This window comes from Ambystoma mexicanum, chromosome 10 (assembly GCF_040938575.1).
Source record: "Ambystoma mexicanum isolate Mex_15411 chromosome 10, UKY_AmexF1_1, whole genome shotgun sequence".
NCBI lineage: Eukaryota > Metazoa > Chordata > Amphibia > Caudata > Ambystomatidae > Ambystoma > Ambystoma mexicanum.
This window is the reverse complement of record NC_090932.1, coordinates 1,006,387,027-1,006,414,055: the sequence shown is the minus strand read 5'-3', so window position 1 is coordinate 1,006,414,055 and position 27,029 is coordinate 1,006,387,027. Positions and strand designations below refer to the sequence as shown.

Sequence of the window (27,029 nt, the reverse complement as noted above, 5' to 3'; positions counted from 1 at the left end):
AGATATTTTTAGTTTTTTTGAGGCCATGGATTTGGTTACAAGGACGACTTCTGTTGTAAATCCAAATTTCAGTGGGTGGTTATTTGTTGACAATACATGCATCATCGTTTTTTGATTGTAGAAGTCGATGTGAACTTTATCCATCTGGTTTTTGTTTGGGAAGTGTAGAATATCAATGTGTCTCAGTGATTTCAGCCAGTTGTGGAATGACTGTAAATAAACGTAGAATGTTTGATCTGTTCATAATTAGGACTTCAGTAGAATTTGGGGTAGTTGCAGTCAATGATAGGCAAAAGATATTATTTATTTTCCTTGGATCCACAAAAATAGGTCGAGTTAAAAGGGATTCTCCTTGGTCCATACTCGTTTCCACGCTTTTGTAGGAATTTTCAGTTTCGACTGAAGTCCAGCTTTCTTCATTTGATACTATAGAGTATGTGAAGGAAATATTAGTGGATGTATTGATCGCATTCGAATTAGGTGTTGAGGTCTCAGAACATTCGTCTAGGACTATTAGTTGTTCCATCTTGAGGATCGGTTAAAGTGGTATCCAGATCTGTTAGGATACTTAGGTTTTTTGGTTTGTCATGACGACTCCTCGTCAAATCGATAATTGCATTTTGGTCAATCACAGCTAATAGTGCGTCAAGTGGTTCGTCTTCTCTTTGTATCGGTGTTTCTCGCTTTTGTTCTGAACCATCTGTTGCTTTTTTGGGGTCTGATCTTGGTGTCGCAGAGGCTTTCGTCATGTCCAGTTGGTCTTGTTTCTTCATATTTCCAGATTTTTTTGGGTTGTTATTATCGGTGTAGTTTGTTGTTTTTCAACCACCTGGAGTTTTCTTATGAACGCTCGAGAGCCTGTTTGGTGTTTTTTTACAGTTTTTTTCTTTGGCTGAGGTTGGTTTCCAATAAGGCCTCTTTTGGTTAGGTCAAAGATGTCAAATGGAGTACATGAAGAAGGTTCAGCATTAGCAATATTTGTACGTGGTTTTGCAGGATCAACTTGAGTTTTGTATTGGGTAGTTTGGTTTGTTGTAAGTTTGGGACCAGATACGACTTTTTCACTTTGAGATTGCATTGAGAGATGGTCTGGTTTGTTGTCTGTTCCAAGATATTTTTTTGATTTGTCGTCCAACATTTTCTTTGTGATTGTTGTCAGGGTATCTGTTAGATTTTGTTTGTCAACCCGATCAATTCTAGCAATTTCTGCCGGGCAGTTTAGCCAGGACCTGGTGGTTTCTGCCTCGTAGTTGAGACGTTCTTGTATCGTACCCATGAAGCCTTCTATTTTAATTTGTTTTGTTAGAATCATAGCCAGCAGAGTTGCTTGATCTTTTGTCGAATCTACCAAGGCTTCTTGGATTTTAAGGAACGGTACCCTAGCTACTGAGAGAACAGCCACTAGCGTGTTCTGGAGATCCAGCATTGTTGTTGGGATTCTTTCCGGCATCTCAGCGGGAATATGCGTTGTAGTCTCCTCTATTGTCGGTTGATTGTTGTCAACTGGAGTGGATTTTGATGCAGAGGCGTGAGGTAGAGAAGTTTTAATATGCGTGGATTTAATTTTGTTGGCAATTGGCGTGGATGTATTATTTGTTGCCTTTCTTATGGTATTCTTTGGTCCTACGAAGATTTCTTTTCTTCTTTCTTGTGAGTCCATAATTGCATCAATTTCCGTGATGTCAAGAGATAGACGGGCCACACAGTTTTCCAGTTGTTTGTTTGTATTTTGTAGAGGAGAGTCTAGCAGATAATATGATGTTTGTCATTGCTGTTTTGCTGTTCGAGCTCTTTGCTGCAAAGATGGAGTGCAGGGCACATCCGTGCATTTCTTTAAATGAATATTTGAAGTTTGTATGGATGAGACATTTTGTGCAGAAGAGTCAGTATTTTGACTAGCTAAAGTGGTTTGTTTGTTTTTTTTTCCTCTCTAAGTTCATTACTGTTTTCAAATCAGTTTGATCGTTATTTCCTAATGAGTTGAGTATAGGTGTTGTAATTAATTGATCTTCTTTTTTTGGCTCAACGGGGAGCATTTGGTCAATCTTGTTTGCTATTTTAGCTGGAGAGCTGAGTTGCTCTTGACTAGGGCTTGCAGCTGGGTATATAGGTGTAGTGATTTTAGGCACATTAGCTAGTGTCTCTTCCAGTTTTTCCTGTAATCGGGTGCGGGGTTTGGTGGAATCCATTATTTCACTCTCGCAATGAATTCTATAGTATACCGCTGTGTGACCGGTGAAACAGAAGGACTAGCCGTGTCACCAGCCGTAAACAGCAGCAGAGAGCGTCTGAAAAGCGGTTTTGACTCCCGACAGTCACAATCGCACACAACACAAATGAAGTTCAAAGGTTAAATCCCAGAAGCCACAATCCAGCCTAGCAATCCAGTTGAAAGGTGTATATGTAGGCGCGACTACTCAAAGGGTCGAGCCCCGCAGTCAGTCGCACAAAATACAGATAGGGATTACTAGGATTGTGGGTTGGCTGTATTATTATATTATAAAAGTTCAAAAGACAGTCTGTCAGTGCATTTAGTGGAGCGAACTGATCCGATACCGCGCACCTCCTTTTTTGATCCTGAGACATGCTCCTGGGGATCACTCTAACTCCTGCACCAGGGCACGACCTCGTACACATCCAGCTTTCCCCACACAGATTGGGGACTTTCTGAACCCACGGAGGCTTGTAGCAGATTCCTCACTCTACCTTCGCCACCAGAGCCACAGCAGCTTAACAGCTCTGTTTGTCGCAGTGCACCGCCCTTGACACCGCAGCCGGGCTTCACGCTGCGAGGGCTGGGTGTCATGAATTTAGCTTCCGGGATCTTCCTCTGAGTACAGGGGGCGTGGCTTCGCTCTTCCCACAGCTTTAAAGGAGCACAGCTAACTGCAAGGTGTTCGATAGCAGTTCAAAAGAGAATGTGTAAGAGAGGAGCTCCTCCACGTCCCGTAATGCCACACAGCACAAAAAAAGCACAGGTACACAGAGCCACAGCAGCCTAACCGCTCTGTTTGTCGCAGTGCACCGCCCATGACACCGCAGCCGGGCTTCACGCAGGCAAGAGCAGTATTCCTCAATGACAGGCTGTTAAGATCTTCAGCTCTGAGGAACGGTTGGATTGAAGATTAGGATCACAAGGAGAGTAGTCAGCCCAAACAGGCACACATACAGAGTTTCAACTGAAGATTGGAGAGACATCACAACTCCAATAAGGTGATGCAAGACATGCCGGTGCAAATGTGCCAGGCCAAAGTATACAGACACTGTCCTGGTGCTGCCTGAAAACTGGACATGCGTGTTTTGTAAAGGGTAGTTTTCTAGTTCACATTCGAGAAACCAAGGTGCCGTCTGCTTTCCACTTGAACGAGGAAATAGTCCTTCCTACGTTTTTTGCCAATCCTAAAGATGAAGCACAGAGCGCTGCACTGCTTGGATGTCAGGCGTACCCTAAAGTTCTACTTGGACAGGACCAAGGGCTTTTTCAGATCGGATGCCCTGTTTGTCACCTTCGGAGGCTCAAGATCAAGCTATCAGGCTTCTAAGGCCTCCTTATCCCGCAGGATGGTCTCGGCCATCAAAGAAGCGTATGAGGACCAGCACAAGCTGCTTCCGGCCAACATGCATGCCCACACGGTCAGGGCCAAGGCAACGGTCATTGCATTCCAGCGCCATGTCCCTTGGCAAGTCATAAGCAGGGCGGCCACTTGGGCCACTCTCTGGCTTTCTGCAAGCATTACTGTTTGGATGCCGGCTCTAGATCCGATGCGGCTTTCGGACAGGTGGTTCTCAGGAACCTATTTGCTTAAGGAGGGTCTCCTCTCCACCCTGGGGCTACATTCAGTTGTAATTGCCCATGCAGTATGGAGGAAAAGGGACGGGACGTAAGAGTAATTAGAAGTTACTCACCGAAGTGACTAATGTACTCTTAGTCCATAGTCCCCTTTCCTCCATACATCCCACCAACCTCCCCCTAATAATACTGGTGTCATTAGACAATGTTAATTCTATTGTCGACGCATCATTGGAGACTGAGGTGTGGCACTGGAGGACGGAGTCAGGACAGCACATGCTTGCTGGGCCGCACCCCAGCACGCCTCTAAATTTAAAGGGGATAAAGGTTTTTTTATGGTGGGGATCCCTTTCCTTCCCTTTCCATTATAAAAAGTAGAAAAACAGAAATACGTGACAATTTCAATACATGACCCACTTTTTATCCAATCTACTCCTTTACACATCACCTTTAATCCAATCTATCCAATCTTATTCCTTATCACAGAGTCCTTTTTTATAATGCATCACCAATACTACATTACCAAAAGTCCTATGGCATAGGACCTTTAGATGTTTACCTCGTCCAACATCCTCCACTTCATCATAGTAGCTTCACATCACCAAATATTTCGTTCACATCACCATATCATACACACCTGTTCCCATGTTATCACTTGCAGGAGTATCGTCACCTGGGCGCGCTTCACTTGAGTTTCCCTCCATTACGAAGTCCCATGCTGGCCTGTAATTCTGGAGCCACGCCCTGCTCCAGTGAGCAGAAAGGATTTCTTTAAAAATGGCTTCTACTAAAGTCGCTCAGGATACATGGGTTTTCTGATTTGGGAGTCTGATCACTACAGATGGGCATGGCTGACCTGCCTGGGGCTTTGCAAAGTACGGGGGAAGAAACTAAGTAACGTTGGGTCGTCACCACTGAAAGTGAACCCCATCTTACAGGAGCACCCCTTAAATATTTTGGGGTACCCCCTGATCACGCTCGAACCAGAGTAAATGTACCCCTCTAGGGAATTAAGGCCAGGAGTCTATCTTGCAAGAGATAACAAACTTAAATCTTTACAAAGATGAGGATTGGGGTGAAGGGCAGAGAACTCTGCCATTCTGACCAGCATTCTGTCTTGCTTGGCTGGCTCCCACGTCCTGAAGACTGGTGCTGGCCCTGGGGCTTAAATACTCTTGACTTGTGAAAGCAAGCGTCCCCAAAAGGCAGTACCCTCCCCACAATGAGAGGCAATAAAGGACACACCCCAGGAGGGAATGAGACCAAGACCAAGTGATGTGAAGGGTTTTTTTTATCTAATCATATATAGGGCATGCAAAGGACTCTGCAAGCTTCGAGAGCGCTCTCTCTGACAATAGCAAAGATAGTCATATTTATTACAAAACGTCACAAATCCTACACGCTATAGGAGGCACATAGTCTCAGGGATTGGGTGGCGTCGACTAAACTATAGGTGAGGCAGTGATGAGCCGCTCCACGATTGGTGGACATCCATGTGGTGCCAACATGGGGTGGATGGGTCCTCTGGGCTCATCGGGGTGGAGCTGCCAGGCCAGGTGCGATCTGTGTCGATGATTGGTGGCTGCACTAACACTTTGTCCTTGTGGCCACACACACACTCATCCTTTAAACGATTCCAGTTGTCCTGTAAATCCTACAATATGTTACTCTAAGAAATAATAGGAGACCGGAGAAACAACATGCAATGTGAAGCTTCACCAATACATCAGTGCACTGTTACTTTTGACCTGTTGACTGGGTGTCATAAACCTGGGTGTTTGGTCTGAGGGCACAAGGTGAGCTGTCTTGTCATTCCGCTCGGTTAGATGTAGTGAATAATTACTTTGATATGTTAGTACAGGGCTGAATACCTATCTCCAAGGTCCATTAACTAGGGGTGAACTGGAATACTACTGGATCAACGAGGGTGCACCTCTGGCCCCTTGAGACAGTGGGGTTTAGGACCAGGTTGTAAATTCATTTGGCCGATTATGGCGGTCTCGGATATGGGGGAGGTGAATACTTGAAGCGGGTCCAGCAGAATGAGGGGATCTGAGGCTGTGCTGCCCACGCACCAGCAAGCCCTGACGGGCCTTGGCAGGAGGAGGGGGAGATGGCCTTTGGCTATGCGCAATTCTCTGTGCCTGGGCTGCACACTATACCATACGAGAGGACAGTTAATAAAGTTAGTAATATTAGGATATTTTGTCATGGCTTCACGTCAGATGTCTGGTGAGGAGGCTCAATACTTACTGATGCAGTCTGACACGGAACAAGGCACAGAAGCAGAATCTGAAACAATCTTCTGAGGGTGAGCATGAAGTAGATACGGGAAGTGAGTTTTCTGTTGAGGCTAGTTCAACCTCCTCATCTGATGAGGAAGGGGACAGAGGGGTACATGCACCTCGTGTGGCACTTCCCACACAAAGTTCACCTGCAAGGTTGAGGGGACATGCAAGGAATATACCAGTTCATCACATGGCTGATGAGTCTGACTGGGTGTCTCCAGCAATGGCTCAGCCTGTTGTGCCACCTTTCAATGGAGTATCAGGATGCACAGAAAATACAGATGGTTTTGGGCCTATTGACTTTTTCAACCTTTGTGGATGATGGGTTAATTTCAGATATGGTTGAGCAAACCAATCTGTATGCTGAACAGTTCTTGAGGGAAAGAGGTGCCAATCTGAAACCCCATTCCCGAGCACACCTTTGGGTTCCAACTACGATTGTTGAGATGAGAACATTTTGGGGTCTCACTCTGCTCTTGGGACAAACAAGAATGCTGTCTATTTCTCTGTACTTGTCTACTGAACCTGTATTTCCAAGCCCTTTTTTTCCAGCAACAATGAGTAAAGATCACTTCCTAGCACTAGAACGTATGCTACATTTCAATAACAACTCTGCAGCATTGCCAAGAACTGACCCAAATTGTGATGGGTTATTCAAAATTCAGCCATTACTGAAGCACTTTGCACAGCGATTTTCTGAGGTGTATTTTCCTAGCCAGAACATTTTCATTGATAAACCTTTGGTATTGTTCAAAAACCAGCTACTGCTCAAGCAGTATATTTCAAGCAAGAGAGCACAATATGGAATCAAGGTTTATATGTTGTGTGAAAGTACCACTGGGTATGCCTACAACATGAAAGTCTACAATGGAAAAGACTCGAGCATAAACCCTCCCGGCTGCCCAGCCCATTTAGGGACCAGTGAGAGGATTGTGTGGGATCTTGCCACATCATTGTTCCACAAGGGTCACAAATTGTATGTGGACAATTTCTACACGGGAATACCACTGTTCAAGGAAATGTACAACGTGGGCACACTGGCATGTGGTAGAAACCGCAGTAACCGCAAAGGCTTCCCCAGACAACTTGTGTGTAAGAAGCTGGACAAGGGAGCATGTATGGCATTGCAGCATGATGAACTGTTGGCATTAAAGTTCTGCCACCGAAGGGATGTGCACATGCTGAGTACTATTCATGATGAAAGTACTTCCCTTGTCACTGTACGCGGGCAGGCTCAGCAAGTGCTAAAACCCAAGTGTATTCTGGACTACAACAGGTACATGGGAGGAGTAGACAAAATAGACCAATTACTTGAGTTATACCATGTAGAGCTTAAGACTTGCACGTGGTGCAAGAAGTTGCAGTTTACCTTATGCATCTAGCTACATACAATGCATATGTTGTATTTCGTGCAGCCGCTCTAGAAAACAAACTGACATTTTTGAAGTTTGAATTAGCAGTTTTAACTTCGCTGACCGTTGTGCATGTATCAACTCCCAACTTTGCAGAAGTAGAGGATGTAGCCAGATTGCAAGAATGACACTTTGCTGATTATGTGCCTGCCACCCCCAGGAAGACACAACCATACAGAAGATGTAAGGTGTGTACAGAACAAGGAAGGAGAAGGGATACTCGGGTGTACTGTCCCCAATGCCCTTCAAAGCCAGCCCTCTGCCTACAGCCTTGCTTTGCTTTGTATCATACAAAGAAGAAATATTGGGAGATCGAGTGATTTCCTGAAATGCCCATCTTTCCTACAAAGTGACCCATAGACTCTCGATTCATGCAACACCCAATTTACTTGTGTCTTGGAAAAGACAACACCATTCAGGCTTCCTCCACTTGAGGCGTGCCTCACCTTCCATCCACATTAGAATTGCAACTGCAAACTTCTTGATGGCTCTGGCCTTGGAGAACACCAATGAACTAGAACTGAAGTAGATATAATTTGCATTTTCCCTATAGATGTGCAAGATCCACTAAGTCGAAATCATGGGCTTCCAGTGGCATTGATCCAACCAACTATCAGTATGTTTTGTTAGAAATTTTGAAATTGGGAAAAATGGCATGATCTGCTGCAGGTGGGAAATGATGTGCTCTGTCTTATACTTTATACAGTTTAAGCAAATAGCTTGTAATCATGGTGTTCAGATATCAAACACAAATGCATTGGAAGCACTGTATTTTGGTGTTAGGTGTCATTTTTCTTACTTTTATGATGGATGACATATGCATTTGGAATTTGTAATTGAACGTACAAATGTTATGTTTTGTTTTTTTATATTATAAAAATATAATCACCTAATGATATAATTTATTTTAATATGGGAGGTATCCTACAACATTTCTACAATGTCAGTACTAACACATTATATTCTCCTAGTCTAAACATGTATGTGTCCCTAAAGAACACCTTTGTTTACTTTTATCTAAATCCCACCACTATTACCCAGTTAACTTTAAACTAACTATATGCCTCAGATAATTTTACAGCCACTATGAGAATTTGAAAGAAGGTCACGCTTTGAGGTAACCCACCAGCCCGTTTGTCACACTTTATTCACGTGTGGCTTATACTCCACATTTGTTCCATCGCTCCCATAACATTTCCTGGTTCCCCATTTGCATTTTTACACGTTGGTTTCCCTCTCTTCCTTATTCATTGTGTATTTCTTCCACCCAAATCATCTTGGTTTGGACTCCATAGATCTTCTGGCCGGTCGTATTTGTCCTCTTTTTAGGCATGCTTTGCAGCAAGTTCCTGGGACTTTCACTGCATAGGCCACTTAGTCCATTCAACGATATGGGAGTTTTCACAGGAGTTTGTCCACTGTCAAAACTGCACAGCAGACACATTTGTGTATGGGCATCTGGTTAGGTCCCTTGACCCTTCTCTCTGCTCATAGGTTCGAGTGCCGCCAATTCTCTGGGTATATATAGGGTTCTCTTTCTCTCCGCCTGTAATATAAAAACTGAATGAGTTTCCTTTGAAAAATAAGTGTCTCTATCGTCAATTTTCTTTCCTTTCAACCCAACCCTTTAAAACCCATTTATGTGTTACCTTTAAACATTCCATTCCTTCTACTCCTCAAACTATCCAGAAGAGACCACATCACTCCTGCCCTAAAAACACTACACTGGCTCCCAGTAAAACTTCGCATCACCTTCAAAACAATGTGCATAACGCACAGGGCAATCAGCGGACAAGGAGCAGAATTCCTACAAAAGAAAATAAGTCTACAAACCAACGAGACCCCTCCGATCAAGCAACGAAATCCGCCTGGAACTCAAACCATTCCTTAAGAAAAAACTTGGAGGCACCTCCTTCTACCACTTAGCTGCAAAAACCTGGAACAAAATCTCAAAATAAATGAACACTGAAGATCACCTAAAATTCAGGACATCACTAAAAACCTGGCTCTTCAACACCACAGACTAAATCTGGAAACAGAAACTGGAAAAAAGATGACTAATCCGGAAAGGACACGGACATCCCCGACCCGAGAGGGTAGCTCCCACGGCACCTGGACGGGTGACACCGGATAGACTGGAACACAGGCGGCACGCACGAAGACTGAGCCAACTCCCCCAGACAATCCCACAAACACTTGCCCGTCCCTTAATTACTGCCAGGTACCACAGTGGTGTGGAATTGTCGAGATATTGGAAATCACCACTCTACCGGAGAGGTTGACATTGGCAGGTGCACTGGCCACAGGAGTATAAAGGGAGGATAAGGGGAGCTATGAGAGAGCATGTTAGAGGTGGGGGCCAGAGGAGTAAGGAACCTTGTATGCCAGTCGGACCCAGATCAGGACAGAGCCGCACCAGGGGAGACTGCGCAAGCCGAGCGCCTGAATTCAGCATAGAGACGCAAACTAACCAACCCTACTAACAATTTCCCTTTCTGCATACACCTCTCAAACTCCAAACCAAACACAACCAAAATCTACAGCACAACAAACCGCACAAACTTCACTACATTGCAACAACAAAACAAAAACACGCATAGTCTTGCACAACATTACACGACTACCGGCCGCAAACACCCCAGGCTCAGCCAACGGACCCACCGGGCTGAGGCCGACAACAGCACATCACTGCTCTCTTGCACTTTTCCTGCCTCCTCCCACTAACTCAACCTCCACTCTTTCAGAGCCGCCAGAGCGCCAGGGGACCACTCCGGTGGTGATAGTGCACGGTACAAATGTCCTTTAATATTTCTATTGCTTACACATTCGTGTACTACTTCATATGCGACTTTGAGAGTCGGGCAGTGTCACATATATTGCATAACATTAGTGAAATACATTTTGGTAATTCCATAAGGCAACAGATGGATAATGCATGAGGTAGCATCAGGTTGGGTTGTGTACTCAGGGGCATAGAAGCAATACGTTCATATGTGATTGTACATTTGCATTCTTGTCCATAACACTTAAACGTGTCCCACTGTATGACACACAAGTACTCTCGGTAATGCTTTTTCGCCTTCCTTTGTACATTAGCAGCAATCGTTAGTTAGCACTAGGTGGGCTCTTTTAAGCCCTTTCATTGAGTCTTCAAGGCACATGGTGTCTTACAATGGGCTCAGGTCATTCTTGCTTTATCAGTACTATAAGCTTTTATCCCTTTCCCAACACCCGTGTTATAATTTACACAACAACTCTGTGAATCGTTAGGCTTTGGTATGCGTTCAACACTTCATTTGGGGGACGTGGGCAGGGGTTCATACAGGGAGGGTATTGACACCATATATTTGAAATGTTAGGGGTTAGATGCCGGGTCGAGGCCTGTTCAATTGGGATAGTTCTTGTTATTTTCCAGACTTGAACCGCCAGTAGGGTCACTTCAGGGACAGTGATGTACTGCGGAAGGTAAATGATGGCGTTTGTTCTGATATTTGTTCGTGTCTGGTTGCTCGTGAGAACGGGCCTCCAGCGGATCTGCCATGGGGTGGAGGCGCAGGGGGAGTGCATGGCTCCCTGCGCGCAGTGAGCGGGGGCCAAGCTGCAGCTTTCGCAAGCAGGCTGTTTCATTGGGGTTTTGGTTGCTTCTATCTAAAATGGAGTCTTGAAGCTTTCAAAATAGTGTCCATGGTATGTCACAGTACAATCTGATTGGCCCGGTGTGTTGATCTGTGTGTGTCGATCAGCAGCCACCCTGCCGCCTGAGCACAGGTGCATGGGGGGCCCTCCGACGAGTCACGAACCTCATGCAGGTGGGGCATGTCAGGGAGGCGGGGTCCTATAGACCTATTCTCCCATACACTTGGTTACTGGATACCAGCAGAGCTCATCCAAAACTGTTGTTCTTGCCATAAAAGGGATTCTGTAGTCTCCAGTGTTGCATGGCCAGTTTTAAATTTAGACCAACCTATGTAACATACTGCTGCCTCTGCAGGAATACATTGTTGCTCTTGTTTAACATAATTTGCTGTTATAAACATTCATACATAAACACATCTTCCTGCCATTCTTTCAACACTTAACTCAACATAATTATATTTGATCTGTTCCAGTAATTCCTACAAAAAACCCTTGTTTCCTTAGTTTTCTGTATGTGGTGTATTGAATCTTTTTTAGTCTCCATTGGCTTGTGATGGGCAGGAACAGCTGCTGAGTTACCTCATGATCTCTGCTAGCCTGCCTGTAGTCTATTTTTAGCACAGGCTGAATTCACTGTGTGCTTTGAGCAAAGCGAACTACAATTTAACAGTTTTACAAATATGTACAGCTAAATAGTTATTTACACCTTACATTTCAATCCAAACTATCTTTATTTAGTGACCCTCCTCCCCCCTGCGCTCTTGTAGTGTTTAGAAAACAGCTAACAGAAGTCTTTCCTAATTCTGAAGTTCTTGGGGAAACTTGGCAATGGAGGAAAGCACTAGGCTCCTTCCCAACACTGCCTGCTACTCCTGTGCCTGGCTTGGCCCATAGTCCTGGTAAACCTCAGGCCAAAAACCCTCCGAGGCTGAAGCGTAAACCGGTGGACACTTCAGGGCCGAGACATCAGCCACAGTCCTTTTAGCCGCAGCGGTGGAGAAGACGCCATGCACCGACACCGGTACAGATACTATACTGGTACGACTCGTACTGACGAGTATGACTACTATGTCTAGCACCAAAATAACTGGAATGCCTTGCCCACTTCACTCAGAAATGAAGCCTCTTACACTGCCTTCCGTAAAGCCCTTAAGACCAAACTCTTCAACTAACGTGCACCAGATCCCTCGGCACCCCAGCTGAATTCCATTTAGTATTGCTCTAAGAACTGCTTGTGTGGCTGATTTGAGTCAATGTCACGAAGTCTGTCTTTCTTCACCCTTTTTTCAAGCCATTCCCATTGCATAAACCAGCATGATCTGTTTCCACTGTAACCAAGGAACACCTGGCTAACACCACCATGTAATTTGTAACTCTCACTGTAGCATTTAACCATAGTTTTTGTCTTCTTTGTCATGTTCTGTGCTCCCTGTGCAACTAAGTAAGCCTACTGTAACAGCGCCACGATGCCTAAGGGCTGCTTTGCACGCTTTATAAATGTAAATAAATATGGCCCAGCAGACTGGGAACTGCTGGGTGCCAATGAGCCTGCTAAGGACTTGCCTCTGGAGGCTCTTTTCATCCCATGATCTCAAGGATATCTGCTCTAATCAATCTGGTCCCAGAGGAGAAGGGGTTCCTTTTTCAACCCTGGGACCCCCCTGCTGGACGATGTTTTGGCGGAAGGTTTGGACCCGATGATGCTGAATACCAAATACCATAGGGGGACAGGCTAGAAAAGTGTAGGGTCCCTGACTGCCCTTGGGTGCTTGAGATTGCATCCTACTCATATGTCCAGTCTTCTTTCCTCCATCCAACTTTCTGTCCAACGCGACCACCTCGGCATTGGTGCATCCATCACATTCTGGGCCTGATGTCTTCCTGCGTGCTCACTGTACTGCACGCTTGCCTCAAGATGAGGCACCTCCAGCTCCACCTGGCGGCCAATTGGGATCAGGAGAAAGGGTCTGTTGGACAGGATCCCAATTCCCCCACTTCCTACTGCCTGATCTTCGCTGATGGATGGCAATGTTTAAGTGGGTGCCCCTTCACCCGTCCGGAGCCTTCCCTGGTGGTGACGACGGACTCCTCTCTTTCGGGCTGGGGGAGCTATGTGATTCATTGAGCATGGTCCAGGACAGAAGCACTCCTGCATATCAATCTGCTCGAGCTCAGAGCAGTGGGCCTGGCACTCAAGGCATTTAAGGTTCTGGTCAGAACAGACACTTCTACTATGTTTTTCCTGAAAAAGCAAAGTGCCGACCTCTGTATAGAGGTGGTATTGATCTGGGAATGGGCCCTTGTGGAGGAAATTTGTATTTCAGCAGTCCACCTCCCAGGGAAAGAGCAATGCAGAAGCGGATCAGCTGAGCCGCCTGGGTTCAAACACCTACGAGTGGAAGTTGCATACCGTCTCCTTGTTGACCTTGTTCCAGCGTGGGGGGGGGAGGTATGCAAACCTGTTTTTTTCACATCCCCTCTGAATTCAAAGTGCCACTAGTTTGCTTCATGGTCAGGACTGGGTCGGGTGTCTGGGAGATGCCTTCCAGATCTTTTTTTTTAATTATTATTGTGTTTGGTTACATAGAAAACCTTTACAAATAAAAAATAATATTGAACATATAACAATTCTTTCATATGCCACCATAATGACAAATTCAAATCTTCATAGACCATACATTTATAACTAACTCCTTTAAAACAGTTTAAAATCATTTCATTACAAATTCTATTACATTTTCCTTTATAATTCTGCCTTTTCATGCAAACTAAAAGCATTCATGCGTTTCATTCATTTCATGTTCCAATTTATTATTCCAATAGCGTTGTTTCTCTATGCATCACAGATAACGATAACTGTTAATTACTGCTAGGATTTTCCAAGCAAGTATTATGAAACGCACTCTTGGTTACACAGTTGTCTTGTGATGCAGGTACTGGCGAGGAAGAAACAGTATAAATTGGAATATGTCCCCCAAGACGTCCGGAGGCCAAAAACTGGGCTCTGTCCACCTCGGGGCAGCACCATTGGGGAAACCCTTGTGGGGAAGAAAACCCAATAAGTTGTAATCCAGGTGAAGCTCCCAAGTTCCCTTGATGCAGGTGTAGATGGGGTGCTGCTGTTGTCTTGTAGATGAGACGTCTGAAACAATCGTAGATGATGGCGCTAAACTGTGAAGTTCAATAGGTGCTGTTACAAGCGTCTTCACGGCAGATGAGAATACCGGAACGCTGCACTGTGACGTCTCGAGGTTCCGCAGAAGGTGAAGTGAATGCCAGTTGGAACAGAAGCGAAGAATCTCCTGGCATGCAATTGAGGATTCCAGGTGGCAGGTAAGGAAATGCCGATAGGAAAGCTGAATGGGAAAAAGGCTCAGAGAAATAAGGCGGAAATATCGGGCGGCAAGGACCGCTGTAGCCAATAAAAAAATACAAAAAATTATAGGAGGAATAAGAAAGGTAACAGGAAACTGAGGCAGAGTAAGGGTAAGAGGAACTCGGAGAGTAAGTATCGCAAAGAAGTGCGATAAGGCAAGTCAGAAGGAAGAATGAGAGAGTGTCGAAGACAGGAAAAATAATAGTGCTACCGAAGTAGCAAGGTTTGCGGTCCAACGCTAAAAGCTTGGGCACTGCAGAGCGAAACAGAAGCGACGCACCTACCAGTCCATTGATGATGATAGATATAGAACGGGTAGTGTGCAGTCGCCATCTTGAGAAAAACTAGAGCGTTACAGGCGGATTACTGAGACGGCACTGAGGCTCCATCTTGCATTCCACTGCCGATAGCGAGAATGGTGCTTCCTCCAGTTCCTCTACAACAACCCTGAGGGAATCCTAACACTAAGTTAATACTGTTTCCCCACATGCATTTATTCCAAAAACGCATTCCTAGCAAAAACAGATCCGGAGTACAAGTCCCAAATTCTTTCACTCTTAGCTCCTCAAAGTCCTCACAAAACAACACCAAATGTTTAAGAATCTCAACCACTTTTTCAATCCTACAAATATACATTCCCCCTTGTGGGAAACAGACACTTCCTTTCTTTTTTCCCAATGCTGCACACGGTCATTGGTATGAAATTGGTTTCATTTGTACCGCAGAGATAGTTTTCTGGCAGCCCAATAAGGAAATTGCAGAATATATTTTGGGCGATCGCCCAATTTCCTCCTAAAGTGCGCATATTCCGAGTAGGCTTTAAAACCGCCAATTCGATACGACTGGACACACCAGTTAAACAATTTGAATTTCCGTTTACAGCAGGGTAGACCTGCCACTAACTCTTCCCTTGATACACTCAGATCCAAAATTGCATTAATTTTGGTCACATATTTAGTAGGGATGTAACGGTATGCCGTTAAAGATACCGTGAACCACTTAATTGAACAATAACCGTCACATTGTTTATACCGTTATACCGTTCATACCGTTAAGTGTGCTTTTCAATCTGATTTAGAAAGGCTGCAGTAAGCAATTGCTGCGCAGTCTTGGTTTTGCACTGTTGGATGTGCCTCTGCCAAGTAGTTTCAGTTGGAGCAGTTTTTAATGCCATTCCATAAACCACACGTGCCTTACACAAAATCAATATGTTAGCAATAGGAAGAATAGGTACAGTGCCAAGAAGGAAAAGGGTTTACTTTGGGGTGGCGGCTTTGGGGTTTAGATATTTATAATGGATAATGTTCTCTAAACATATGTCGATGGGGGATTTCCCTGGTTCTATCATTGAATTTACATATAATAAGTCACACTGCGAAATTCACTCATCTCTGTGGGTATTCCCTGCTGCCATACCAAAGGGTAACATGTCAGTGATTACTGAACACCTTTTGGCCCGCAAGTAAACTAAAGGCTGTAACGTAAAGAGAAAGTGTGTGTGTGTGTCTAATCAGGACATTCCATCAGAACTTCCCAACCAAACCTGGGCCAGACAGAAGGAACACCATGGGAGGGGCCTTAGGGGGGAGTGCTGTCACAGCCCTTGCCCAAAACCCCCTCTGGCAAACCCATTGGCCAGGTGGAGTCAGGACTTGGGCCTCTAGAGCCTGGCATCCTCTTCAAATGCCCTCATGGTGCCAGTCCTGGCGCCTATGGCGCCAGGTTCATACACCATGAAAAACATTGTGTGTGTGTGTGCGCGCACAAGCGTATACTACCATCAGCCTCCATTGATCTGTGGCATGCAGGTTATCAAGATGGCAACATGTTCATCTTCACCAGTAGCCAGTGGGGAAGCAAAACGCCTAAATGACCACTTAAGAAAAGCTATTCAGTTTGCTTTGGCAGTTGCAGCAGGCCTCCACCCCACCCCCTCCACTCCACACGTGTGTTTGTGTTTGGTGGAAGCAAGGCATTTCAGTGGAAAGTATGTTGAAAAGCCCAATTCGGGCCCTGGGTGCCTGGTTTTGTTTGTGAAGATACATCTGTCAATTTATGACCTTTTAGAAAATATTTGTTAAGATTAGTTAACTCCACCTGCTATACCGCGATAACCATGATATACCGTCATTTGGCAAGAAGGTTATCGTACCGTCATAAAACGAATACCGTGACACCCCTAATATTTAGACAAACATACCAACAACCCTGCTGCAATCATAACCTTGAAATCTTCATAAAGTGAGTTCTTGGGTGGGGATAGCATCTTAGCATAATTATTCAGTAACCTCCAATGTCTTTTCACTGATAGTGGTAGTAAACCTAATTCATGGCGTATTATATCATGGGGAATTGTTTTGGCCAAACCCAACACTTTTTTTCCACAGTTTCCCTTGGACAATATCCAACAAGTCATCTATCTCTGTAGTGCAAATACCCAAGATATATAAGATTGATGGTTCAATTTTGAGCAAATAAAATTGAATAGGCCACATTGAAAAGTTACAATATTTACGAAATATACTCATTTGAGCTGTCAATGATTTGAGTTTTTCATTAAACACCTCTTTCCACCATCTCTTAGAATATTGGTCATATAAGGTGTATCCCAAATACCTAACAGTTTTCACAATCTCAAGATTTACATTTCCTATGGTGCACTCACATTTTGACACCCTTTTTTTCCCATCCGAGAAGATGACAATTTGTGATTTAGCCTGATTCAGTTAGATTATGAGATTCAGCGAATACCGAGAAGAGATTCAATTTAGTTTGAAGCCCAAACAGGGTTTTATCAAATAGGTTGTCGTCCCCAAAGCCAATCCAGTTCAGTTTGAGATAGCCTATTTGAACAGAATAGATAATAGCATCCTTCCAGGATTTTTCAAGATCCGAAATGTAGAGATTGAATAAAACCGCTGCCAGGGAACAGCCTTGTTTTAGCCTGACTTCAGTTAAAATTTCATCAGTAAGTGCACCCGCTTCATTTAATTCATACGTAAGTGGTGGTAGAATGCAAAAGGGCAAGAGGCGCATCTAGATGTACGAGAAAGCCAACTGTAACATCTTTTCCCACAGAAGTTCCCTGATCACATTGTCAAATGCAGCACTTGAATCAAGAGCAGCCATATAGACTGCCCCTACATGAGGGCGCTTAGTCTGACACTGGAGATGGGACACAATTGTTGCATTCAAGGGGCAACCCATTCATTTCCTAAACCCTATCTGGAATTTAGACAGCGTGTTTTGATTATGCATATACTCCTGAAGATCTTTCAAGATAAGTTGAGAAAATACCTTCGAAGATGTATTAGTCAATGCGATCGGTCTAAAATTAGACGGATCGCTTGCTAATCCTTTTTTATAAATTGGAACAATGATCGCAGAGCACCAGGTTGCTGGAATATGCCTAGTTGTAAAGATGTTATCGAATTTGTTCTTAAGAATCCACGCCCATGCCTGAGGATCAGTTGTCAATAGGCAGGGAGGGATCCTGTCACGACCAGCTGCTTTTGAATCGTTGTTTGTCAATAGCATTCCCAATGTCCTCTATTGTCCAAGGACAGTGCGCGAATATTAGATTCGGAAATTTACGAGAATGTCTCATTTCAAATTTATGGGGCAATTTAAATGTTTGTGATATAATCTACCCATACAGATGCCAAAATATCTGGTTCCTTCTGCCCAACATTGTTGCTGTAAAGTGTTCGCCCAAATTTGCCATGTATCATATTTTAACAGCTACATCATGCGTTGATTGTCCTGTAGCGCAATTGTATACTTTACATTTTTTAGCTTATTTTTATCATTTAGATTAATATGTTTCTTCTCAATGCAGCATTGTGAAACTCCCAGCCGCAGTTTACCCAATTGGCGGATCTTGACGTTTATTTTAATTTTTAGTTGTTGAATCACTAAATTAAAAGCATGCCTGTGCACATTGGGTTTCTGTGCTGATTTTAAGTCTAGAGCAATATGCGTTAAGTGTCTTTGGATACCACTCGTAATTTGTTTTTCCAGCTCCTCACTGGACGGTGAGTCGATAGACCCCTTTACCCAAAAAGTTGGATCCGCTCTAATACAGTACATTATGTGATGGCAAATGGCAGGATTCCATCTAATAGATAGCCGAGGTCTATCGTTCTCAATTAGCTTGAGAGTAGGATTTGAATTGTAACGCCAATTGGGAAACTGCAACTTTATAGAAATAACAAAGTGGTCCCAATATCCTAAATCGATAATTGACACCGGTTCACAGTCCTTAAAGATTGAAGTTGACAAAATAAATTATCTATATAGTATCTGAGACATCCTCGGTTCCATGTATAGGGACTGGAGTTTACTTTGTGTGGTACCAACTGTATGTCCCAGCCTAAAAAATATTTTACCCATTTCTGACCATTCCCAATGGTCAGTGGAGCTACTTTGTCATACTAATTCATTAACAGCTGGTAACAGGTAGAATTAAAATCCCCCCTATCACTATCCACACCTGATCATTCCGCACAAATGCACTTTCCAGGATTTAATCCAATGTGTCTACTAACTGTTCCCAGGAAATACAAAATGTATTCCAGTATATACATAGAATCACAATTGCAGACCTAACTGACCCCTGTAAGATCAACTCTATCGCCATAACAGCAGCATCCTTACAGAGAAGCTATGAGGCGAGTTTGCAAGAATTAATAAGAACTGCCTAGGCCCCCAGAGGGACGCTCCTTATTTCCTCTTGTCGCCATTTGAGTATAGCATCCATATCCGGCAACATCAAAGTGCGACATCTGCATGGTTTCTTGCAGCATAATTACAGCTGGAAGATTTTCACGGGCCGTCTTACCAAACCATTGGAGGAAATTAGCCAGGCCACAGCTATTCCATGACATCAGAACAAAAGTTTCTTCGTTATGCTAGGGTATCAGAATTGCCTTTAGAGGGTGGGGCAACTGATTTGTTTGGCAAGGCCGTGATTCCACTAAGTGCTACCGCTAATGCCAGAATTTGCCTCAGGGTGTCTTCGTTAATCTTTGGTATTGGTCCATTCAGTAGAAATTCACCTTTCGTAATCTCATTCTCAAGGGGTTTTTCCAAAAAGGTCTCTGCCTCGTAGTCATTCTGGAAGGGATGGGACCAAGCCAATATTGGCAAAGTTCTCCCTTTGTTCCCATACCATCCTCATAATGATCATTGACTGGAACCCGCAAATCATAAGATTATTGTAGTTTGTGGCTAAATGTATCTATTCAATGTCATCTGATTGTAATGTTCTTAGTGGGGGGGGGTCGCTTTAAATGTTTTAAGCATTAAGGTTCTATTCAATCTAGTTTTGCCATTAATCGCAACATTGCTTTCCCATCCCATAATTATTGGCATTCCATGGTGCAGCACCCCCTCGGAGTTTCCATACCGCTTCGTTTTATCCTCTTCCCCCCTCTTTTTTACTGGACTGTGAGATAGGAGCTCTTCGCTACAACTTGGGGTTTCATTAGCACTCTCTTCTGTGCAGGACAACTTCTCAGTAGTTCCTGCCACCACACGTTCACACTTGTGAGCTCCCACTTCATTTCCATCAATCCTCCCCCTCTCTGGGTCTCCTGCTTGTACATCCCTGCCAACCATTGCCATCATCCAGGGCTCACCATTTCCCTCGTTTAAAGTTATGGCAGGGATACCTGCTCCCATACTATTCCAAGGCCCATTATTATTCTTAGCTATAGTTTTCTTATTTATTCCAGGACAGAATTGTGATAGGGCCGTTTGAACTCCAGACATACCAACCCCAGAAGTTAAATCTTTGGACTCCTTCTGCCCTTTATTCTGAGGATGGGTCTGTATTTTCTGGTTGCCTTTTACCTCTGATGCTTTTGCAACCCCCTTTGTGTTTCAGCTTCTGAGTAGGTTTCCTAGGAACCTTTGAATCGACCACTGGTCCCTCTAGATTAATATCCAAATGTACCTTTGATTCCTCATCTAATTGGTGCAAATCAATCCCAGTGTCGTCATCCTGCGTACCAGCTACTTCTTTTAAATAGATCTCATGTGAAGCCTTCTCATCACACTTCTTTGAGTTGGCTTTCTTAACTTTATTTAATTTAGCCTTTCTTTTCTGAGCTCTTGCGACTTGCCTCTTTTCTCTGTGCGTCAAAACCACAATATGCAAGTTCCTCTTCAGAGGCCGCTTCAATTGTATTTGGAATCAACTCATTCACGCACCCATCAGAAAGATGGATCAAATCTGTTAGCACAGTCGGACTCTCCATCCCATCCCTGTCCAGGTTGATCCCCGGCATGGACGGGGCTGGAGTCGCTAACTGTTCACCTCTTCCAGACACAAAACATTCCTTAATTAGTTCAATATCATTCCCAATTTGCTGAATGGCAGTGGCGGTGGAACAGCCCACATCAACGTCTACCTGGTTTAACTTGATAGCTACGTAACCTTCAAGGCTGCCATTTCAGCAAAGGATTTCACATCCGCATCCACCATCCTCGAGTCCCCTGGAGTTTGTGTCGTATTATCAGACATTACCACACCTTTCTTTTGGTCAGCTGCAAGTGCTGACACTACTTTACAAGTAAATAATAGCCCTTCAACCCAATTCATCTTACATAGGTCAGTCATAGTTGCCCTTAAGATCCCTAACTCACAATGAGTCTGCTCATGGCTTTTATCCAGAAGATCCAATATCCTAGATAATACTGGAAAATCTATTCCAAAGTTAGGAGCATCCCGAGCACGAAGATCAAGTTCAGCTTCTTGTGCCGGATGCTCCATTCTTTTTTCTCTCAGGATAATCCCTGAGTCTTGATCAAACAGATTAGTTTGCTCATTTGGATCAGTAAATGGATTTCTAGGAGTCGGGGAGCTAACTTTTTTGTTTATAATACCTTTCCATATTTTCAATTTCACTTTGCCATTCACCTTTGCGCATCCCAGTATCAACTGTACCACACGAAAATGAATACGAACCCGGTTTATTCTGAACTGGGAGGCTTAACAAATGGACATTTTCTCTACCCATACTTTTTCTAGTGACTGGGGTGGAGGGTCCTAGTGAAAACCTCATACGCTTCCCCACCTTGGCCTCAATGGCAGGTCCTAGCATTGATCCAGATCTGTTGGCACGGCCGCAGGTGTTCTGCATACACACCCACCCCTCTGCAATTTCCTGCCTTTGGTGGGTTGCAGCCTCATCCTGATTTTCCCCCCACTGGCCTTCGAGGCCCTGGTTTTTCGGATCTGCTGCAGTTGTGCTTCCAGGGTCACGTCCACCTTTCAATCTCCAGCGGGGGATTCCTGACGCAGCAGGGTTGGGCGCTGGAACATCTGGACTCAGCCAAACTGGGGCAGACGGTCTGGTTCCTGACCAGCTGAGGCATCAGCATGTTCAATTTTCTGATGACAACTGGGACATCATTCAGCAGGCCAGGAGACCCTCGACTCGGTCCCAGTATAGGAGTAAATGGACTATGCTCTGCCATTGGGCTGGACCCCCTCGCCTGTCATCTGAATTACATACTGGCTTTTTCAGCCCACCTGCTCGGTCTGGTGTGCAGGTGGATGCGTGCCGCACATATTTGGCAGCCATTTGGGGCTTACAAGAATTCCCCATAGAATGTTTGTTTGTTCTTGCCGCCAACCCGGTGGTTAAGACCCACCTTAAGGGGCTGTCTAGGCTTTTTACGCCAGTGCATAGGTCACATCCAGTCTGCGATTTCAATTTTGGCAGCGCCAGCCTTTCAAGCCGATTGCCTCTAAGGACATCCACTTGGTGACACTGAAGACAGTTTTACTGGTGGCTCTCACCTCTGCGTTCAGAGTTAGTGAGCTGTAGACATTGTCCTTGTGCAAGCCTTTCAACATGTTTCACAACGGCAAGGTCCTTTTGCACACTAGCCCAAACTTCTTGCATAAGGTGGTCTCTCCATTTCATCTGTATTAAGGGATCTGCCTTCCGGTGTTCTTCCTGAACGTGCAGTCGGAAGCATAGAAGACCCTGCATTCCTTAGACCTCAAAGAAGGTTCACATTTTCTCTCTGACGAAATCCTTCAAGAAGTCTGAGGCATTGTTTGTGACTTGTGGGGGCTCCTCCCCCAACTATCGGGCTTCCAAGGCTTCATCGCCCGTTGGATGGTTCCAGCCACCTCAGGCGTACACAGCCATGGACAAATCGGTTCCTGAGGGGATTCATGCGGTCAGAGTCAATGCCACGGCCGTCGCGTTTCAGAGACCTGTTTCTTAGGATGTCCGCAGCAAGACGGCTGCTTGGGCCACTCAGACGGCCTTCTGAAAGCACTACTCACTGGACACCAGCTCCAGGCATGATGCAGAGTTTGGTCAGGCAGTTCTGAAGAACCTTTTTGCTTCGCCTAGTTATGAGGCAGGGTTTAACAGCTCCAGCCTATGTTCTTGTTCAGTGGAATCGCCCACAAGGATGGAGGAAAGGGGACAGAGCGTATGAGTAATTAAAGTTTTCTGGCATGGATTCACATGCTCATGAATATTCCCTGTCAGGCTGGGAATCCTTGGTAAATGAAAAAACAGTTACACTTTAGCTTTAAAACTGTATTTCTCCTCTAAACCAATCACTCTCCTCAGGGTCATACTGCCCCCATCCAATGACAGTCCTCTCCCTAAGCTCCACCGTTGGTGACCATCTTCAGATTTGTACTGCACGCTTCAGTGTTGGGAGTCCTCTTTTTGGTCTCTGAGCTATTATTTTATATATCGAGTTTTTCAACAATTTTTGTGTCATTGTTCGACTGGAGGCCTATTAACGGCAACAGGAACCCTCTGTCGGCGAAGATCATACTACATCGGGGATAGTCTACGATTTCAAGAATGTCCAGACTTTGGGCCTACTCCTTGCCTTTTCACCATAAGCGAAGTAAAGAATGTCTCTTCAAACTCTGCGTGAAATTTGGATTGAGTTACGTGTATGTCAAAGATAGACACCACAAATGTCTGCATTGCCTGCATCTGGACCATGAGGTATATGAGGTTTGCTGTGGGTTTCCAAAAAAGACAGACAGCTGGCTGGCAGCCTGGTTGAAATCTGGTAAGGCCTCTTGACTTTAGCATGGTCCTGCTTCCACCAGGACTGGCCGGTCCCAGGAATATACTCCCTCAGAAAAGAGGTTGAGGTCCTTTGAGGACTCCCCATTCCGGGCGGTCCAAAAGAAGGCCAGACTACACGATCCCGCTGCGTTCGCTGAATCTCCCAGTCCCAGGGCGGGAAGGGCGAGTTTGCCATCACCAACTACTTCCATGGCGAGCCTACCGGTGATGGGTGCGCTCAGTCTTAGAGAAAGTCCTGACTCTCTCAACTCTGCTTACCTTTGCCGGATAAGGCACCGAAGGAGAGATCGAAAGGTGTAACTTCGCTGCATCAATCGGCGATGCCATAATACGTGGTTCAGCCGGCCAGAACGACTTTGTCATATACACCCACGTCCATATCGAAGGCTACAACCATCCCATCAACTACCATCACTTCTTGTCCATGGTGCCCCCTGATCAGAAAGGGAAGAAGCTGTACGCAATGGGAAAAAGGATTTTCGAAGGGATTGTGTCCTCCGACGTATTCCTCATCTTAGATATCTCCTTCCAGCTCTGCTGGCCTCGGAAATTTTTTTCTCTAGAGGGCGCTGCGCGTCGACGTCCTCCGAGTCGATGTCCTTCGACAGCCGCCGTATCGACGTCATCCTGCCTATAAAGGCCGCGCGCAGCGTCTGTTGCTCAGTTCCGTTTTTCCGCGCTTACTCAGTGCCTCGGAATACCGTTGCTCAGTTCTTAGTCAGATTAATCCTATTTACCTCGAGTTATTCGATCCGTACTCGATGGCTTCCTCGTCGGAACCGACAACTCCTCGATCCGGCTTCAAGAAATGTCGAGATTGTGGGAAAAAGATGTCGTTGACCGATCCTCACAGAATTTGTCTGTGGTGTTTGGGAGCTGAACACCATTGTTCGGAGTGCGAGGACTGTATGTCAATGACAGCTAAGGCCCTGAAGGAGTGTAGGGGGAAGCTGGAGAAAGGTAAGACTTTTAAAGCTTCTTCTTCGTCGACAAAGTCGAGACATTTGTCTCCTCGTCACCATTCGCGCTCCAGGTCTCGGAGTGGGTCTCATCACTCCTCGAGATCGAAGCACTCAAAGAGGAGACGTCGAAGATCCCCTTCTCCGTCTTCCTCTTCCTCTGTTTCGCCAAAAAGAATCCCTTGCCCCACGAAACATAGTTCCCGGGCTGAATGGGAGGAATTCCGAAAAAATATGATGAGCGTCTTCGAGAAAGCGGCCTCGACCCCCTCAAAGACTGCTGAGAGCGATGCTCTGGTCGAAAGACCCGAAGGTCAAAAACGCCGCGAGTCGCAGTACCCGGCGAAAGAAACCTCTCGAGCGCGTCTCGAACCCTCGAGCAGGACTATGACCTCCAAACCTTCCTCGAAGGTTCCGTCGACGCCGTCGACGAAGGTTCCGTCGAGGTCGATGTCTTCGACGCCGTTGTCGAAGGGACCTTCGACACACGGGTCTGTCGACTCGACGCCGGCTTCGACACCGGCGTCAACGCCAAGAAAAGTCACGGTTACCACACATCCAGTGACTATCCCCAGGCCCTCGACGTCGATGGCTTCGATATTGTCGAGTAGAATTCCAATTCTGTCGAGGTCTTCGAGGCCTCCGCCTCTGTTTTCGACGCCACGCTCGAAGCCTTCGGCGTCGACGACATCGACGTTTTCGAGGCCAATAATGACAAGTTCGGCACCCTCTGCCTTGGAAATGGGATTTACTCCCTTTATGAGTTCAGAACAATTGAGAACTATATCCTCAATTTTAGAAGAGGGTGATTTGTCTGAACAGGAAGACACATTTGAGTTACAGGGACCTGTAACCCCAGTTAGAGAGGAATTTTCCTCTGAAGAGCGCAGATTAAAGGATCTTCATGATTCTTTACATGAGGCAAGTGGGTTAGACACTTCCCCTGAGGTGGAGTTTGCTAAGCCAGACCCGGGGGAGCATGCTGAAACCCCCTACAGAGCCTTAATGGCCAGGATTACAGAGTTCATGGGGTGATCTGCACCTTCACAATCTTTCCAACAAGATGACCTCACGGATATTCTTGACAAAGGCCCACAGGAGGATCCTGTGGTGCCTTTTCATAAAGCTCTTCAGAGAAAGATCATGACAAACTGGGAAACCCCAGATGTAGTACCAGCAGTAAATAAAAAACTGTCTACAAAGTACAGGGTATCTTCTACAGACCCAGAGTTTTTGTCTAAACACCCATCCCCAGAAAATCTGGTGTTACAGGCAGCATCCTCTACCGATGTCAAGACGGCTTATCCTACCGTCCCACAGGACAGGGACGATAAAAAATATGATGCTATGGCAAATAAAGTCTTTTCAGCATGTAGCATGGCGTTAAAATCTGTTAATGCTACTTGCACCTTTGCTAGGTTCAGCCATACACTTTGGGAGTGTGCTTCTACAGCAGCTGACTGCATCCCGGAGGGAGAAGAAAGGGATGCGTTCCTGAATGTTATACAGGACGGTAAAGACGCTATGTGCGAATCCCTCCAGACGGGCATTGATTCGGCTGACAGTATCAGCAGAGCAATGGCGGCAAGTACATCAACCAGGAGATTCGCTTGGTTGAGAAAGTCGGGTTTTGCCCCAGATGTGCAAGCCAGGCTCTTGAACATGCCATTCGATGGCTCTTCTTTGTTCGGGAAAAAGGCGGATGACAGTTTAGAGAAACTGCAAACTTCAAAAGCAGCAGCAAAATCCCCAGGAGCTGCAATCCGTCAGACTCCTTTTCGTCCCACAGGAACCTCTGAGAGGGGCAAGTCCTTTTGCTTCTACTCCGCATTCGGAAGAGGTAGAGGACGACCGGCTCAAAGGGGTCAAAGAAGAACTACCCGAGGTGGACGGGGTAGATATTCAAAAGCCGCAGCAACAGCAGGTGCCTCTTTACCATCGGCATCTGCATCAGCCGCCCCAAAACCACTCTGAGGACTTCCCTCACAGGACACCTGTAGGAGGCAGGTTGACTCAACATCTGACGGTATGGCAGGCCATCACGTCAGATGCTTGGGCATTGGAAACAGTTGCCCAAGGTTACTGCCTGCCTTTCCTACGTATACCTCAGAGTCATCCATCGGGGATCAGCTCTCAGAAAGCTCCAGATCCGCTCCTCTTGCAGGAAATTTGGGACCTGCTAGAGAAAGGTGCCATAGAACCGGTACCTGTAGCGGAGAGGAACAAGGGCTGGTACTCCCCTTACTTTCTCATTCCAAAGAAAGACGGAGGAATGAGACCCATCTTGGACTTGCAAGAATTGAACAAATTCCTCAGAAAAGACAAATTCAAGATGGTCACTCTTTCTCAGATCCTCCAGGCCCTTCAGTTCCAGGACTGGTTGGTATCTCTGGACCTTCAGGACGCTTATTTCCATGTGCCTATCCATCTCAAACACAGGAAATACCTGAGGTTCGCAATTGGCAACTCTCACTATCAATTTCGAGTG

The 27,029-nt window shown here is 45.4% G+C and overlaps 1 protein-coding gene across 1 annotated transcript; it reads left to right on the top strand.

Annotated features, from left to right (window-relative positions):
* The first annotated feature begins 6,329 nt into the window (after positions 1 to 6,329).
* Positions 6,330 to 7,460, top strand: LOC138492961 (piggyBac transposable element-derived protein 4-like). The gene has a single exon (XM_069620241.1). The coding sequence runs from the start codon at positions 6,330 to 6,332 to the stop codon at positions 7,458 to 7,460; it is 1,131 nt and encodes a 376-aa protein (XP_069476342.1).
* Positions 7,461 to 27,029: the final 19,569 nt, after the last annotated feature.

Bases quoted from the DNA above. Each gene is read 5' to 3' on its own strand.
- LOC138492961 (XM_069620241.1), top strand. From the start codon at position 6,330: ATGGAGTATCAGGATGCACAGAAAATACAGATGGTTTTGGGCCTATTG.